The following is a 15,850-nucleotide window of genomic DNA, read 5'->3' on the forward strand; positions in this document are numbered from 1 at the left end:
TTATTTTTGAATTACAAGGTCCTTTCATACAGCGATACGAAAGGTACACGCATCTCCATTCGTGCTCGCGCATGGTGTTCGTTGCCGAATTAGTCCAATACTTCTTATTTGACCTATGCAGGTCGTACCTAGTTTTGAACACGATTTGATCTGCCTGTTCTAAGATTATTTTATTTTGGTATCTGCTTTTCTATCAAAAAATGTGCAAACCTAAATTTGTCGATAAAAAGCATATTTTATTCACGTGTAGTACGCAAATACCATGTAGTGACCGTGCCGTATTGAATACTGCTCTGCACGTGTTTTGAGACCGGTTAGTTTTGGTGATTGTCGTTCTCTGTCGCTTATCGCTGTTTGTTGCCACAAATAAAACCGTACCTGCGTTCCTCTTATCTCCTCTTTGTTGCCCGCGCTTACCGGCAGCTTTGTTCACCAAAAGCATGTTTATTTTCTGATCGGAAATTGCTGTGCAAAATTTTTGCTATAAAATTTATTTATCGTTCAAAATCCGTAATGTTTGTTCAGAAGCTTCTTTTAAACCCTTGAGTTTGCAATGTATAGAGATAGCACCATATTCGACAGCTTAACAAACATAAAACTGAAGAAAAACGATCTTATTTGCACCGGTCGGAACAAATTCATAGTTCAAGATTATTTGGGGTGTGGCACGTTTGCTGACGTATACAAAATTGAGGACCTGTATTCAAACAACCAGTTTGCTATAAAAATATTTAAAAGCGGCACGTGTTACCTAAAGGTGGGGATGAACGAGGCCTTTTTGCTCAAAAAATTGAGGAACTACCGCAGCCATTTTGTGGTGTTTTACGAGGAGTTCTTCTACAAGCAGCACTTCTGCATTGTTGAGCAGCTGCTTTCCAACAATTTGTACGAGTTCATAAAATATACGAATCACCAGGGCTTTGACCACGGTATGACAAAGAATATAGCGATACAGCTTTTGAACGCGCTGTTTATTCTACAAATGGAGGGAATAACGCATGGCGATATAAAGCCGGAAAACATATGCCTTGACAGGATCGATGACAAGAGCTTTAAGGTCAAGATAATTGACCTGGGGTCCTCCTTCATTCAACCCAAAAAGAATTCGTTTTACATACAGAGTAGGTATTATAGAGCGCCAGAAACCATTCTGGGACTGAATTACGGACATGGAATCGATCTTTGGTCATTTGGATGTGTCATCTACGAGATATTCACCGGTTTACCTCTGTTTCCTGGAAAAAGTAACAAAGAACAAATCATGAGATACACCAAGCTGCTAGGAATGCCGCCAATTGCAATGCTGGAGAACGGAAAAAATGCGCAGCTGTACTTTTACAAGAAAGATGACGATATGGCAAAGAGCTGCGGCACGTGGCACAACTTCTACGACAGAAACGAGGATACGTTTGGTATCGTAACGAACAAGGAGAACAACACGGATTTTTTGGATAACACAGCGGGATTCGCGCATCCAGGAAAGTCGCACGACTACAAAATGTGTTATGGCGAAACGAATGATGACAAGGATTACCTCACTATGTCAGGATTTCGCAAGTCCATTACATCAAGGTCAAGAAACAAGATAGATAACGCCAATTTTATAGATTTTCTGCTTTCCATACTGAAAATGCATCCCATGGAACGGCCAATTATCGAAGATCTCAAGGAGCACCCCTATCTCGTGATAACAGATATAAGACACAAAAGAATACAAAATCTGGGAAAAGCACACAGAAACATTGTCAATCCGTTACCGCAGGAGCAAAATGTGAGGAGAAAATCGGAGTACGGCATAAGAACGCTGAAGGTTACAAATCAACCGAGCAGAAAGTTTTCGGTGTATGAGAATTTAAGTGATAGTGAGGAGGATGAATAAAAGGCTATTCTATGTGAGCATGTCCTCATGTGTTTTATGTCAACAGTTCGGTACTTTATGATCCTCCTTTATTCTTGTCCCATACCATTTTTTCTGTATTTAACATTCTTACGAAGGAATAGCAAATAATTCACAGGATGGTCCCACGAATTGTTCTGCCTGTTTTGATTCGGTTAACTGAATTAGTAAGTAAATTATTTATTTTATCTATTTTTACTGCAAGGCATTTGGCAGGATCAAAACATGCTTAATGCGGTGTTCAATCGTTTCCAAATATAGCATTTGTTTTTTCGTGTGTTCGATGGGCTCTTTCGTAGTAAACCACGTTCATACAGTTCGCTCCTTAATTTTTGTTTGGGCATGTCATAATCTAATGTTAAGTACTGCAAAGATAGCTATGAGCTATTTAATGTATCCATACAAGCGTGGATTTCACCGTGTAGCACTTGAACAGCCGGCATTCTTAGTTTAGCTGCTTTTAAAATAATGAAGGAAAGGTCTTCGGTGCTTATTACGCTGAAAAACGTATTTTTCTGGATGATATTGAACATGGAGGTGATACCTAACCGTATTTTTAGTGCAAAATGTTCCATAACATTCTTTTGGAGTGTTGTACGGTAGTAATATAAAGCATATGAGCGGACTGTTTTATTCTCACATCTAAAAACGTACCGTATGGTTGTAAGAGATGGTCTGAGTACTACAACTCAAGTTATTCATAGTTGCGACCAGCGAGCCATGCGATAAAGTACGTGTTCTGAAAGGTAATTGTGCCTGTGATCAATAACTAAAACCTTCTTCAGCATCACTTCCTTTTTATCTTGTAGTATTTGAATGGTCGGATTACCAATTGGGCAATTGGTGTGCAAATAAATTTTTACTGAGTGGTTTGCACACAACGCAGGTCGTATGCATGTTTTAAGTATTGTGTTAAATCATATGCGGCGTAAATGTCAATTATTAGGTCATTTTGGCGTTGGCACACCTTTTCAATCGAATTGCGAGCCAATAAAGAACAATAGCATACTTTGAATCAAAATGCGGTGGGAATACGTGTTAACGCATCATTTACGTCCACCAATACTTCAAATTTAGCCGCAATACGTGCGCAAACACCAATTTTATCCTGATACACCGTCTCTAAGACGGTCTTTTGCCGCTCGCAATAGCAATCCTCCTTTTATGGTGCATTGCTATTGCAAGGCATTTGATCGATGCCATGCAATCCGAAACGGTGTTTCAGGAATCATCTAATATCCATTTACAAAACGGCATCGTATTCGCAATACAGGCATACCGCCATCAAAATCATTACAATTTGTTGATCGATAAATCAATTCATTGGATGTAAAAAGCGCTTTGATACCATGAACAAGTACCGAAATGGGCTGCTCAAATGTACTTGATTCATTAGCCTGCTCATTTACTAATTACATTCAATCATTCGAAACATGATAACCTTAAAAGGAAAAACGCTTGCGTTGTGATGCTGCTCTTTTTAACACAACTGTTCGCCTGCGATTACACCCAGGGCCTGTACAACGTTTCCTTGGGATCTTCAGGCGATTTCTTACTTTCCAATCTCAATAACAGCGATCCTGCAATGATAAAAACTGCGATGAACTGGACACAGATGAACAGCTCAATCGTATTTATGAGAAATAGAAATGGATTTACGATCATGCTTGGCAGCAAAAAGCTTTGCTTGATGGGTGCTGATCAGGTCATGCTGTGCAATCCATATGATAAATCAGTGTTGGATGATTGGCGATTCGTGGAAACATCCAAAGGTACGAGCATACGAACTAGAAATATGTGTCTTACCGTGTCTATGACACCTCATAGCTTTATGAGCCATCCGTTCTTCTCTCTAAGGACTACGCCTTGCGGCAGCAAAGTGTACAGTTATTTTTCAATAGATAGAATCGATCCCTACGCTTTTAATCCGCACGGAGGGTTCTCTTCCTACGGTTCCGGGTTCAATTAGGTGTTTGATCTTTATGAGAACAAAATTTGCCATTAAAACAGTTCATTGAAATTGAACAGCCTTCCGTACACTTTGTTTTTTTGTTTCCCAAAAAGGAAAAATTGTAAAAAATGGAGTTTAATCACTACAAATGTTGTTCAGGGTAGAAGAGTGTTCCGATCCATACATGTATTTCTGCAATAATGATTGCATACGTTGGAGCAATACTGGAACGTGTATTAATATCGGTATAGGTTGTGTTCAACAAATACCTTCGTTCTTATGTTGAACACTACTTAACACTCATTGTACAAAAATTGAATGTGACCCGTTAAATAGCGAAGTAAACGTAGTTGAATATACAATTTTTAATTAACACGGCTTCTAGGATAAGTGGCAGTGAAATAGACATGAGTAATGAACTTATAAATTTGAAAATATAACGAGTGTTTGCTGGGGAATATTGAGCGAATAGCAAACACGTATTTTTACAGCTCAGAATGCGAATCGTGCAATAGAAGATTTGATTCTGTGTAAATCTGCTCGAGAGATGAAGTTATGTGCTGATAAACCTGGTGAAGAACGTACGCCTGAAAATTACTATTACTACGAGCGGTAGATGCTAAATACCGTGCTATTAGTAGCATACACTGTGTGCAGATGATTCCTTAGCAGAAATTGAGAGAAAAATGCTTAGTTGCAAGAACTGCCGGTTATTTTAGTAAACGAACAAGTTTAAACTCGTTTTGGTGCGCAATAACGGCAAGTGAAGACGTGGTTCAAATATAATCAGAGGCTTACAAGCTTAACAAACATGATAAACCAGCTAATGTATGCTAATTCACTAATCAGCAATAAGCTGTTCTAGGATGGGATTGTAGCAGGATATGCTGTAAATCAGCAGATTCACGGTACACACCAAAAGCACGATGTGCATAGAAAAACTGGTCCAATAAAACGTGCAAAATATGTCTCAAATCAAATTGTAAAGTCCTTAAAACATAAATTTGTTGTTACTGTCCAATAATCGTGTCTTGGTGAAAACATGGATGGTCCAATTACTATACTCAAACCTAGCAACTTTATTTGATAAATAAACCTATTTTAGTTAAACAAAAGCATTTTCATGATGCACTTCCTTATCCAAGCCTGGTAGGACAGCAACTCTAACAAAAACATTTTCATGATGCACTTCCTTATCCAAGCCTGGTAGGACAGCAATTCAAACAAAAGCATTTTCAAATTAATTGCAACTCACCATATAAGGAGCAATGGTAAAAGCTAATCTACAAGAACATAAAAACTTTGTTTACCGATGTATATTGTCATCAAAATTGCGTACTACACCAAATGGAAAAGTTGATTGTTCTTGTCGTTACACATGTTTTTGATGTGTGAAGAATAAATAGACGTACTTTGGTAAAAAATGTTGGTGATAATGAACATTATTCTATGAATCGGTGACTGGCATTAACCCGCCAGATTTTCAACCAAATTCGTGCATGATATGCATGCACCGATGAAAGCTCATAACTAACCATACGACCCGTTCTTTCGTACAAAATTGCCTACTCGATGCAAACTCAGATCTCAGCCATAAAATCTGTTTCATCCTACCATAAAATCAGCTCTTAAGTAAAACAAATATGTCAATGATTTGAATCAATATCATAGAAATATTCTCTATAGCGACACTCTGCGCATGTTTTTCTATTTGATCGCTTGTTATTGTTTAGACTTGACCCAGCAAAAATGGCTGATAACACCGAAGGTGAACAGCAATGCATATTTACAGCTAAAAGATGGCATGATAGGCATTATCAAGGACGTATTTCCACTAAACTACGATGATGACAGGGTTGTCAGTTTTACGGCGAAGAACCCGAAAGAGTATGCACAGAAACTGGCAAAACAGAGGAAAACGCCAACCGATGAGCCCTTAAGCGAGGATGTATCGTTTATGATCAATTTTAATGAAGGAAAGATGTGCAAGTTGGACAATTTTAGGAGTCTCATTCCCTGTGAGGGATCACCTAGAGAGAGAAGTACGTGGAGAGTTAACGAAACGAGCAACGGATTTAAAATCATCAACGGTGATATGTGTCTGAAGGTGACTACGGTTGGTGACAACTTATACACGAACACGTTGGAAGTAGAATTAGATGAATGCATGGATGATTTGACCTTCTACTGGGATATTGAGATTATGCCAAGGAACTTTTCATTACCTGAAGATCTTGACGAGAAGTACGAAATATTTGTACCTAAGCATACGGGAATAAACGGTGAAGAGATTAATGGTCATAACATTTTCCACTATGGAAAATATAATAGACATGTAAAGTATGATTAAAAGCATGTTTTGGGTACTAAGTGCATGCAAGCACATTTTACGTAATATATGAGTGTTTTAGTACCTAAGCAATGCTATCAATTCACAATTGGTGCGCATAGCATGTATGTTCCGGTGTAAGACTAAGTAAATCCGCTGTTAGTAACGCCATAACCGACCTTTATACTGTAAAATGAGTCTCTATTTACGTTTTACACGCATTTGTAGTGCTGATCACACGCTATTGCAACACTTTTAACTCAAAAATTAAATTAAACATACTTTTGTACACCGAGTACATCACGTGCAAAACAAAAACTATCACATCTCCTGATCAGCATTAATAAAGTGTTTTTTAGACCAATATTAGCAGTTAATGTGAAGATTACCACCTCACGTTAACATTAAATAAAATATCCTTTAAACAGCCATAAATTTTAGCTCTTTGTAGAAACGATCAATTGCGTGTACAATCATTTTAATTCCACATTTTTACGGTTTAATAAACGTGTAGACATGTAGTACCGTAACATGTGGCCGTTCTATACAAATAATTGCTCGACTGGTAGTGATGTATCGTTATGATACCGTACCATCGAATGATTCGTTTTCATTGCTTTATTCTTATTGTTTGGAGAGTTAGCAGAGCTAATAATGCTTTTTAACCGTATTGAACCGATCCAATGCTAAATTGCACAAATATTGTTTAATTGCAACCTAAGGTGCTGATAGCTTTGATTTGAACTGCTTTGCTATTGCTTCGTTATAATCAGCTATTTCTTTCTGGATTGCTTCCATTTCCAATTTTGTAATTATACCTATGATGTTTTCTGTGCTCTTCTTCATTTCTGACGTTTTGATGGTTATATATTCTTCAAGCAGTGAGTAATTTCTGTACAACAACTCTATTAACGCACGAGACTCCTCGTTTATAACACCACAAATTTTTCCTTGAACTAAATCGAGTGTTTCAGATTCAATTTCTTCGAGTGCATTTACCACCATGGTCACTCCCTGATCCATAATGTTTCTCTGGCCGAGCAGTTCCAGTTCTTCCGTCCGATTTATTTCCAACTTTACCTGCTCCATGAATTCTTTGATCAATTTTTTTATCTCCTCCATCAATTCCGGTTTATTTGATGAAATCATACTTGCGATATAAGCCGGGTCTGGAAACACAATTTGCGGTATAATAGGGCAGAAGTTGTGAGGATCACTCAAAATATGTTCGATCTGTGAGCGCACCTTTTGATTTTCTGCTCTAACTACCGTTTCGACGCTCTCTACCTCCATCTGATTGGAATTGAGGACAGCATCTCTCACGCTATTGCTCGTATGCCTGACGAGAAATTTTATGTTTGCCTTTAACTCACAGCATTTATCATTTAGCAAGTTATCCGTTTCGGTGTATTCCCACTTTGACACTCTATCGATGCATTTAATGATAGAATTTGTTGCATCATCGAAGATCTGCGTGAACTCAAGCTGCAATGCCTCATACTGACCATTCACTATTTTGATAATTTCTTCCTTCAACGTCAAAAGCATTTTTTCCATTTCATCAGCGATTTCCGACTCAAAATCATTCGTTAACACCTCCAAGTTTTTTTCTAAGGACATGCATCCATTAACAATTACATCTATGATCTGCTTTAAATCCGGTATTACCACACTTATCTCATTTTTGTTGTTCTGGTCCCACCGTAGGACGGAACTTATGTTTCCGATCGGTAAAGGACTGTCAATGAATCCTCTCTCACTGGCATCCAAACGAGCCAAAAGCGTAAAAAAAACAAATAAAGTTGTGATCATGTATTCGCAACAGAGCCATGCTTTTAAATTTACTTATCAAAATGTTCTAGACCTAAATAAGATTGTGCTTTAAATACGAATACACCAAATACGTGTGCACTTAAGCGTATTCATATGATAGTATGCTCACATTGGTTCGAACATGCATTTAATTACGTAAGTTGTGTAAACATCTTAGCTGTTAGCAGCAGTAGCGGATAATAAACAGCGAAAAGTTCTATGCTACAAAATTATGGTGTTATTTTCAACAAAATGAACTTGTTCATTACAAATACCCTATTTTACAGCTATTTTTGCATACCTGCCATTAAACTGGCGTTCCTAATTGAGCACAGATGACCGCTTATCACACGATTAGGCAAATTCATATAGAAATTAGCAGATGGCATTTTCAGTCAGCTTTTCATTGCTGTAATATAAGTTTACAAACATAAAACGGTTATTTTCTCTCACAAAACATCCAAATACATAGAGCGGCGCATATTAAGAGTTTACTCGTCTCCACGACAAGGATGTGACCGGATGAAAATTCTTTCTGCCCTGCCAGCCTATTCATCGTGTAGAAAACACGTATTAGAATCGGTACCTAAAATGTAAATAGCAACGGTACGTTCACCTATTGCCCAGTTACACCTCACCGCACGATGCAACAGCAATGGAATGTGCACACTTTAACCTAAATACGTACAAAATGTGGTATAATTGTGTTTTGGGAGATTCTCCGTTAATGTGAGCAATATGTGAATTCATTTGCTACGCCAGTTTTAATGTTGCTTGGGAAGATCGCTTCAAGGGTAATCCTACCATCCGTGTGGACATGATTTAACGGTATCGTTTGGTTTAGCATGGAGGTAGCACTGCCATCAGCTATCTAAACGGTTTGGAGATCGGAATGTGGTTTATTGGTGATCATTCAATACAATCATTGGCAGTTCTTTATTCTGTCACGTGTTGGATGCACAGCAGTATTCCGGTAATCACTCGTTTATTGCACGAAGAACGCATTCATCTGTCACCTCACGCTTGACATAGAAATCGTTTAGTATGCGACAAATTGTGGGCAATTCCCGTAATCACATCCATATTCGATGAAGAGAAGCCTAGGATGAACTTTCGTGAGCTAGCAAAGATATTACATGTTCCATGATCACTGACATGTTCTGAACTGTGTATCAGGCACGTATCAGCTCTTGACCACCTTCTCATTGCAGGATTTTTTTTCTATTTTTTTAGTTCCCATGTTCTTACGGCGGCTGTACACATTCCGGCACAACCACAACATAAACCATGTCTACGAATCAAAAAAATTTGTTTTGGTGGCCGATCAGACAAAAATATACTTTTGGGACAGAAAAACGAAAGCGCTGCGGCACACAAAAACTTTTAAGACCGAGATACAAAAAATACACAAGTTGGAAAATATTGGATGTGATGTGCTCACAGGGTACGCTGATGCCGAGTACAAAGGATGGAAAGAGTGCAAAAAGTTTGTGTTTCAATCGGTAAAGCGGCTTTTCAACGGCTCAATCTGCATCAAAATAGCAAGCCTGGCGAAGGCGTGTCTTAAAGGTGCCGTGATAATTGGCGATGAACACAAAATAAATGTTAATGGTACACTGATAAAGCACAAATACGGTAATCTGCTCGATGTGCAGAACTTGCACGGCTATTTCTTCGCCTCGTTTGAGATCGGTAAAATATGCTGCGTACAGGAAAGGTGCTTGTTCGAAGTTTTTTGTATCAACGATGTGCTTGTTTCGTTCTCATGGGACCAAAACTCGTTTTACTGCTGTACGCTCTCCGGTTTTCTGTATAAAATGGAATTGACGGTGAACGCTCTCACGAGCATCGTACGAGCGGTTCAAAATGCTTTTGAAGACGGACAAACAGCGAACATAAGCATGCACGACATCAAAGACGGGTTAGTTACTGAACAGCAGTACAATGTAGAGGAGCTGAAAATAAGCACACTTATGGTTCTTGATAGGTACACGGATGTGGGAAGAAAAATAAAGAAGGTTGTTGCAAAGGATGACGTAGTGGTTTTGCACACGGTATGTGGAAATTTAATCTTTTTGAACCACAACCTAGAGATTGAGGGCTTTTTGGAGGATGTGGACGATGTTTTTGATCGTGAAAACGGGATTTATATTGTGAATGGGTACGATGTTACAGAATTGGAGTGGGGGTGGAGGTAAGCAATTGTACGGTAGTGCTGGCGGTAAAAACGGTAAGGGCACTGCACGCTGCTGAGTGCTAGGATTGCATCATGGGTCATATTTCGAATAAATATTAATTAGCTGCACGGGTCAAGGCAGCACAAGAGTTGATCAGGCCGTAAATGTTGAATAGAACGAACAGATTGCTTTTGTGCCATAGCACCTATCAAATAACATTTATGTTTTTATTTCACCAAGCGTACATTTGGTCGCCCCCTCATACCGCAGCACCCAAACGCACCGTGGTAGGTCGCTTAGTTATTAAAACACCCTTTACCACGTGTTTGCAGCCCTTCATGAGAACGGATCATTTACAGCGTTTAGAAAATGCTTTGAGGACCAGTGATCAGAGCCTGCCCGTCACCGAAAACGGTGCAAAAGTGAACCAATCAAGAAAACTTAACGTATTTTCGAAGTTGTTTGATGTGCGGGACAAAAATATAAAATATAGAATCGATCCCACGATTTGTGGCCGTACAGGCAACGGGGTAGTGCATGTAGAGTTTATTGTATACCGGAAAAAAAAGGAAATCGGCATCTTCCAGATCAACAACACACATACATTGGGAAACATGGTGCTATCGCTATTAAACCGACTTGGAGTGCGCTGTAATGTGAATACTCTGTCAATATACGTGGATAACTTTCTGTACGTTAATGATGTGAATAGCTACACGGAGACTACGAATTACCAGCTCAGAAATTGGAATGGCCATAAAATGGAGGATTTAATTCTATTTAACAGCCTTTCTTTGAACAGCAGACTGGAGATTCTTTATGAGCTGCGTATCAGGAACATCATAGGTAGAAATAGAGAATGCAAAGATTTCATAATGAAAATATTTGAAAAAGGGCACCAGTGTGTTATATGTACCAAAAATGTAGCAAAATTCGTTTTAACAGATGAACCTTTGCTGGTAAAAACGAAGAAGTACGTGTGTAAAACATGTTTCGATCTTTTTTACTGCGATGAGCTGGATTTGATATATCCACATTTGAAATATTCAAAATTAAAGTGATATAGCTGTATATGTGCCGTGCACAGGCACACTGTTGCTTGAACGGTACTTCTTTACCATTACGTGCGAATGTCCACGGTTATTTCGCAACTTTCTCGTTCAAACAGACGAGTCCCTTTGCTAAAAATAGTTCGTCTCCCAACACCACAGTGTAACATAAATAAAAACTAACAAAAGTTTTTTGGTCTATTCAACAGTTCGTGCACGAACTGTTCTAATCGGTGTGCGAAATAATATTTTGATACGACACAGGAATAAAACTGGTTGTGCCGTTGGATTGTTTCGCATTTTTCAAGAGTATGCAACATCTCTGCAATTATTTATGCTTTTTGTTGCACGAACGTTATCGTGGCAAACAACCAAAACAGTTTTGTAGCTATGAATGAGTTTAATTGCTCAAAAGCGTAAACATTGGCGCTAGCAGAGCCTGAGGTAATCGTATTAGATGTTTTTAATCATAACTTCGTTTCAAAATATAATAGTTCATCTAATACGGCAAATAGTGATACCTGTTCAACCTCAAACAGAGCTTTCTTCATTTCTGTTTGGTTGATCTCATTCTTGCTGTTATTTATTATGGATTTGAAGTGTGCATCAACACATTCTTCAGAAAAATTTTGAGCGATGCTGTTGTTTATGATTCCCAAATAAATTGTGTGATAGGCCTTTTGCTGCTCCAAAAGTTCTTTGATCGTATTTTGGATAACGTCCAAAACATTTGAAAGTCTGAGTTTCAACAAACCAGTATCGTATGCTTTAATCTGTGGATCCAACTGATTCTTAAACGTTAATATACTCGTGTATATTCCATTGAATAGGTTGGTATAGCTCGACATTCTTTGTTGGTTCAACTTTTTTATTTCTCCTGTCTTAAGAATGAGCAGGTTCCTATCGTATTTACTTTTCATTTTGAACAGGTTCAAGCATCTTCTATGGTTCTCACTGCAAACAAAGGATTTGATATCCGTAGAAATTTTTGCTTTTCCTAAACTCTTCATAATTTCATTTACAAACGCATCAATATCTTCCGATATAGCACTACAATACACCCCGAGTGGTTGTAACAGAGACACGGAACAAAAAAGAAAAAATAACATAAAGCTCGGTTTAATACTTGAATGCTTAAATATGGTTTGATATTACATATTAGGTAAATGGTATTGGTAGCAATTTAGGATGTTTGATGTTGTACGAGAATGTTCTTTAATATTCCTGTAGTGCGAGCTGTATGCTAAACCCGTTGGTGAATGACCACACTCCTATGGCAGCGTGTACATAGTACTGTTTATTTTTTGTTAAAACGTGCCAAATAACTAGCATTATCACGAAAGTAGAGGCATTGTTCGTAACAGTTGTATTTAAATAATGTTGATGCACAATGGCAGATACTGCTCCTCTGGTTTTAGATTATTTCTTGCCAAATTTATGCATTAATAATGCATAAATACCTTATGAGAAAGTTCTGTGTGATGAAAGGATATTAAGAGATGATTATTATCGTAATTAACTAAGGTGGATTAATTTAGATGCTTTACTGTGCTGCTGATCCTTTTAATTGATATATATCAAATAGCACTTATTTAGAGTAATTTACCTAATTTGCAAAGGTTGATTTATTGTTATGCTTTGTGTGCAGTATTTGCGATTGGACATCGATGTATATCGTGTTAAGTTCGTTGTTTCCCTGCTTCAATTAACAATTTTTCATCTATGAGTCTACATGGTGAGTATGGTAGAATTATTTACTGGTAACTTTATTCAGAATCCGCTTACAACATATTTAGGGCACCATATCTCTCATTTATGACGCTGCCTGACACCCTTCACAACAAGCAGGAACTTCTCGCTTATTGTGCTCACCGCTTTGTTCCTACACAATACGGAAAGGCCGTATAATTTACGCTAAATCTGCTTGCCAAGCTCATAAGCTACCGTGCATGCAACAATCACATAAACCAGCGAATAGGCACAAGAACATGCCGGTGTCATTCATTTACACGTATTTTTGTGCTTGATGTTAGTGCGGTTTTTTTGCAAATCCTCGGTTTTGCAGGACTATCTCTCTACCTTAGCCCTGTGTTCTTAATTCACAGCGATATTTTCGTTCGCTAAATCGAGCTATGTTAGCAGCTCTGATTTTCTTAAAGCCATTTCCTACAGCATCTTTCAACAGTAGAGACTCCGCACTTCTTTAGAACTTCACGGCCCTCTACCCACCAACTGCTAGTTAATACTTCCTGTTCTTTAATACAACCTGTCGGTTTACCTCCTTGGTGTAGCAACCTGCATCTTGGACATCGTCACAAACTCATCAAACCAAGGGAGATTAAAAATTCAGGTCAATGTTAACAGAAAGGTCAATCTCCCTGCTCAATTACTGGTCCTTTTTGCGAGGTACGATCCAAGTTCATTGTTGCACCAAGCTCGTGCTACTTAGGTTACTCATACGGTATGAAACCCTTAGCTCTATAACATGGTGTACTTTGCCCATTAACATGTACATGACAGTAAAGGGCATTACCTAATACATCATTCCCAGTGAATACGACCGACCACGTGCATCAGCCACCGGTAACACGTTAATTCTTCATTGCTCCCATAAAACACACATCCGTTCGAAACAAGTACTCTTGGTACACCCACCATTTAATTACATATCTCACACATCTTTGCGCACTTCTTCCTGCCATTAACCCTTCCAATCAATTTTCCCACAATTACGCTGCAAACAACCCACACGTTAAAGGTCATACATATCATCATTGTTATAAAATTGATGAAAATGGTTACGAAATTGACAGCCATGATATAAACCTTCCATCGCTTGTGCTTCAGCTTTTCTGTATTCGTTGACATTTTCTCGTTGATATAACAATCGATCAGTTCGTTTAGACAGGACACCAGGCATGCAGAGACGAGCAGCACAAAGAAGCAGAAGCCTTGTATGCACGTATTGGATATGATAAAGTTCTTTATCATAAAATCGTATTTCGGTGCGAGTGACATCCCACAACAGGCCATGTACATGAATGTGTCGCGTTATTTATATAGTACTTTGCATGAATGCATAAACGAGCACAATTTTTTGCAACTTCACTTTTTATGAGACTGTCGGTACGGCACCAGATAAACTTCTATTTTTCACAAACACTGGTGCTCGTCGACAAAACCCATTTTTAACAGCCACAGCGCATCACGAGTATCGTGATGAATGCAAAATAATTAATTTGAGAGTGCGCGTCTTTTTGTCATCTAAGAGGAACATGCGCATCAAATTTACAGCTACTCATCATAGCACATCAATAATGTTTGTGGTAGTGTAACATGCGCCTTGTGCATGTTTGATTGAGTTGTTGGCGCGCTGAGAAATAAAAATTAAATGGTGCACACGAACATGGCCTGGTGCAAAGCACATCCCAACTGCTAACCAAGTTTACCGTGCACTCCGGTAAAAGATGCATAAAGTTGCGCGTTATTGTCACCCGTGCTTAGTTCTATGGGAATAAAATAGTTCAGACAGGAATTAGGCCAATGGGCTTGATGACCTACCGCGTGTTTAGTGCGGTCATGGGTGTGATTGACCATTCGAATCGTTTAATAAGATCTTTTGGTGCAAACATCGGCCAGCAGTTCGTTTAAAACAAATTTTCAAGTTTCATTCACCCAGCTCAGCCCGAATATTCTGCGCGATATCCGTGAACAGACCGTCATAGATCAAACCACTATCAGCATGCATACCCACCATCTTTGTACACTCCATGCCGCCCAAATATCGTATATTTCTCGCCATGCATTCCGTTTCCACGCTGAGTGTGCCCATAGGCACTCTGCACCCACATTCACACACAAATTCTTTCATATTCTCGATCACTCCCAGCACGCCAATCCGTGCCTTCTCACAGAAATCGATTTGTCTTGCAAGATCATTCATGGAGAGCACGCTCGGCGTTGTTACGAGCACGCACGACATTTTAAGATAGTTGGAAATGAACAGGTGCTCGTCTGTGATACCCGGCGGCGTGTCAATCACGATGTACGTGTAGGCGGTAAAATCGCAGTTCCTGAGCACATCAAGCAAAAACTCATTTACGAAGGATGAGTCATCCAAGTACTCCAAGCAATTGCCATCATTGGCGTGATACGCGCTCACAACACCCATATCTGTGCCTTTCACGCGCACGGGCACGAACTTGTCCCGTACATTCGTTATGATTTCATCTTCTGTGCCGCTCATCTTTGCAATGGACGGTCCGCTTACATCGAAGTCAAGCACACAGCAGCTCTTCAGTGCGTTCGCTATCATCATGCACACTGTACTCTTACCGACTCCTCCCTTTCCGCTCATTACGGCCAATATTTTCTTTCCATCCACGTTTCGGGCAATTTGAGATTTGTGAATGTGCGTATTATCGGTCTTCTGCTGGCAGTACGTGCTGTTGGGACAGGATGCACATGCTGGTGCCTGTCCTGCACTGTCAGAATGTATTCCTGGGCACTGTGACATGGGGTTCCGCTCTGGCATTCGAATTTCAACGCATGGGCATGCGCATTTTGGTACCATTTCGTTTGTCAAGTGCCACCAACGAATGCATCAGCTGTGTGTGGCAGACAGAGCAAAGTTTT

At 39.1% G+C, this 15,850-nt stretch overlaps 9 protein-coding genes across 9 annotated transcripts; 5 read left to right on the forward strand and 4 right to left on the reverse strand.

Annotated features, from left to right (window-relative positions):
* Positions 1–553: 553 nt before the first annotated feature.
* Positions 554–2,034, forward strand: VCUG_00813 (CMGC/DYRK/YAK protein kinase; the record flags this gene model as incomplete). Its single annotated transcript, XM_008075642.1, has 1 exon — positions 554–2,034. One exon carries the CDS (start codon positions 554–556, stop codon positions 1,877–1,879), a length of 1,326 nt encoding a protein of 441 aa, XP_008073833.1. The 3' UTR covers positions 1,880–2,034.
* A 1,035-nt stretch (positions 2,035–3,069) lies between these two features.
* Positions 3,070–3,903, forward strand: VCUG_00814 (uncharacterized protein). Its single transcript, XM_008075643.1, has one exon. It carries the CDS (start codon positions 3,366–3,368, stop codon positions 3,864–3,866), a length of 501 nt encoding a protein of 166 aa, XP_008073834.1. The 5' UTR covers positions 3,070–3,365; the 3' UTR covers positions 3,867–3,903.
* A 1,638-nt stretch (positions 3,904–5,541) lies between these two features.
* On the forward strand, positions 5,542–6,210 carry VCUG_00815 (uncharacterized protein). The gene has a single exon (XM_008075644.1). The coding sequence runs from the start codon at positions 5,548–5,550 to the stop codon at positions 6,196–6,198; it is 651 nt and encodes a 216-aa protein (XP_008073835.1). The 5' UTR covers positions 5,542–5,547; the 3' UTR covers positions 6,199–6,210.
* Positions 6,211–6,894: 684 nt separating this feature from the next.
* VCUG_00816 (uncharacterized protein) lies at positions 6,895–7,989 on the reverse strand (the record flags this gene model as incomplete). Its single annotated transcript, XM_008075645.1, has 1 exon — positions 6,895–7,989. The coding sequence occupies one exon, from the start codon at positions 7,987–7,989 to the stop codon at positions 6,895–6,897; it is 1,095 nt and encodes a 364-aa protein (XP_008073836.1).
* A 1,238-nt stretch (positions 7,990–9,227) lies between these two features.
* On the forward strand, positions 9,228–10,187 carry VCUG_00817 (uncharacterized protein; the record flags this gene model as incomplete). The annotated part of the gene is made up of 1 exon (XM_008075646.1): positions 9,228–10,187. One exon carries the CDS (start codon positions 9,228–9,230, stop codon positions 10,185–10,187), a length of 960 nt encoding a protein of 319 aa, XP_008073837.1.
* Positions 10,188–10,504: 317 nt separating this feature from the next.
* Positions 10,505–11,227, forward strand: VCUG_00818 (uncharacterized protein; the record flags this gene model as incomplete). The annotated part of the gene is made up of 1 exon (XM_008075647.1): positions 10,505–11,227. One exon carries the CDS (start codon positions 10,505–10,507, stop codon positions 11,225–11,227), a length of 723 nt encoding a protein of 240 aa, XP_008073838.1.
* Positions 11,228–11,682: 455 nt separating this feature from the next.
* VCUG_00819 (uncharacterized protein) lies at positions 11,683–12,324 on the reverse strand (the record flags this gene model as incomplete). Its single annotated transcript, XM_008075648.1, has 1 exon — positions 11,683–12,324. One exon carries the CDS (start codon positions 12,322–12,324, stop codon positions 11,683–11,685), a length of 642 nt encoding a protein of 213 aa, XP_008073839.1.
* Positions 12,325–13,873: 1,549 nt separating this feature from the next.
* VCUG_00820 (uncharacterized protein) lies at positions 13,874–14,248 on the reverse strand (the record flags this gene model as incomplete). Its single annotated transcript, XM_008075649.1, has 1 exon — positions 13,874–14,248. The coding sequence occupies one exon, from the start codon at positions 14,246–14,248 to the stop codon at positions 13,874–13,876; it is 375 nt and encodes a 124-aa protein (XP_008073840.1).
* Positions 14,249–14,882: 634 nt separating this feature from the next.
* On the reverse strand, positions 14,883–15,749 carry VCUG_00821 (uncharacterized protein; the record flags this gene model as incomplete). The annotated part of the gene is made up of 1 exon (XM_008075650.1): positions 14,883–15,749. One exon carries the CDS (start codon positions 15,747–15,749, stop codon positions 14,883–14,885), a length of 867 nt encoding a protein of 288 aa, XP_008073841.1.
* Positions 15,750–15,850: the final 101 nt, after the last annotated feature.

The sequence above is a fragment of the Vavraia culicis genome, assembly GCF_000192795.1.
Source record: "Vavraia culicis subsp. floridensis unplaced genomic scaffold supercont1.10, whole genome shotgun sequence".
NCBI lineage: Eukaryota > Fungi > Microsporidia > Pleistophoridae > Vavraia > Vavraia culicis.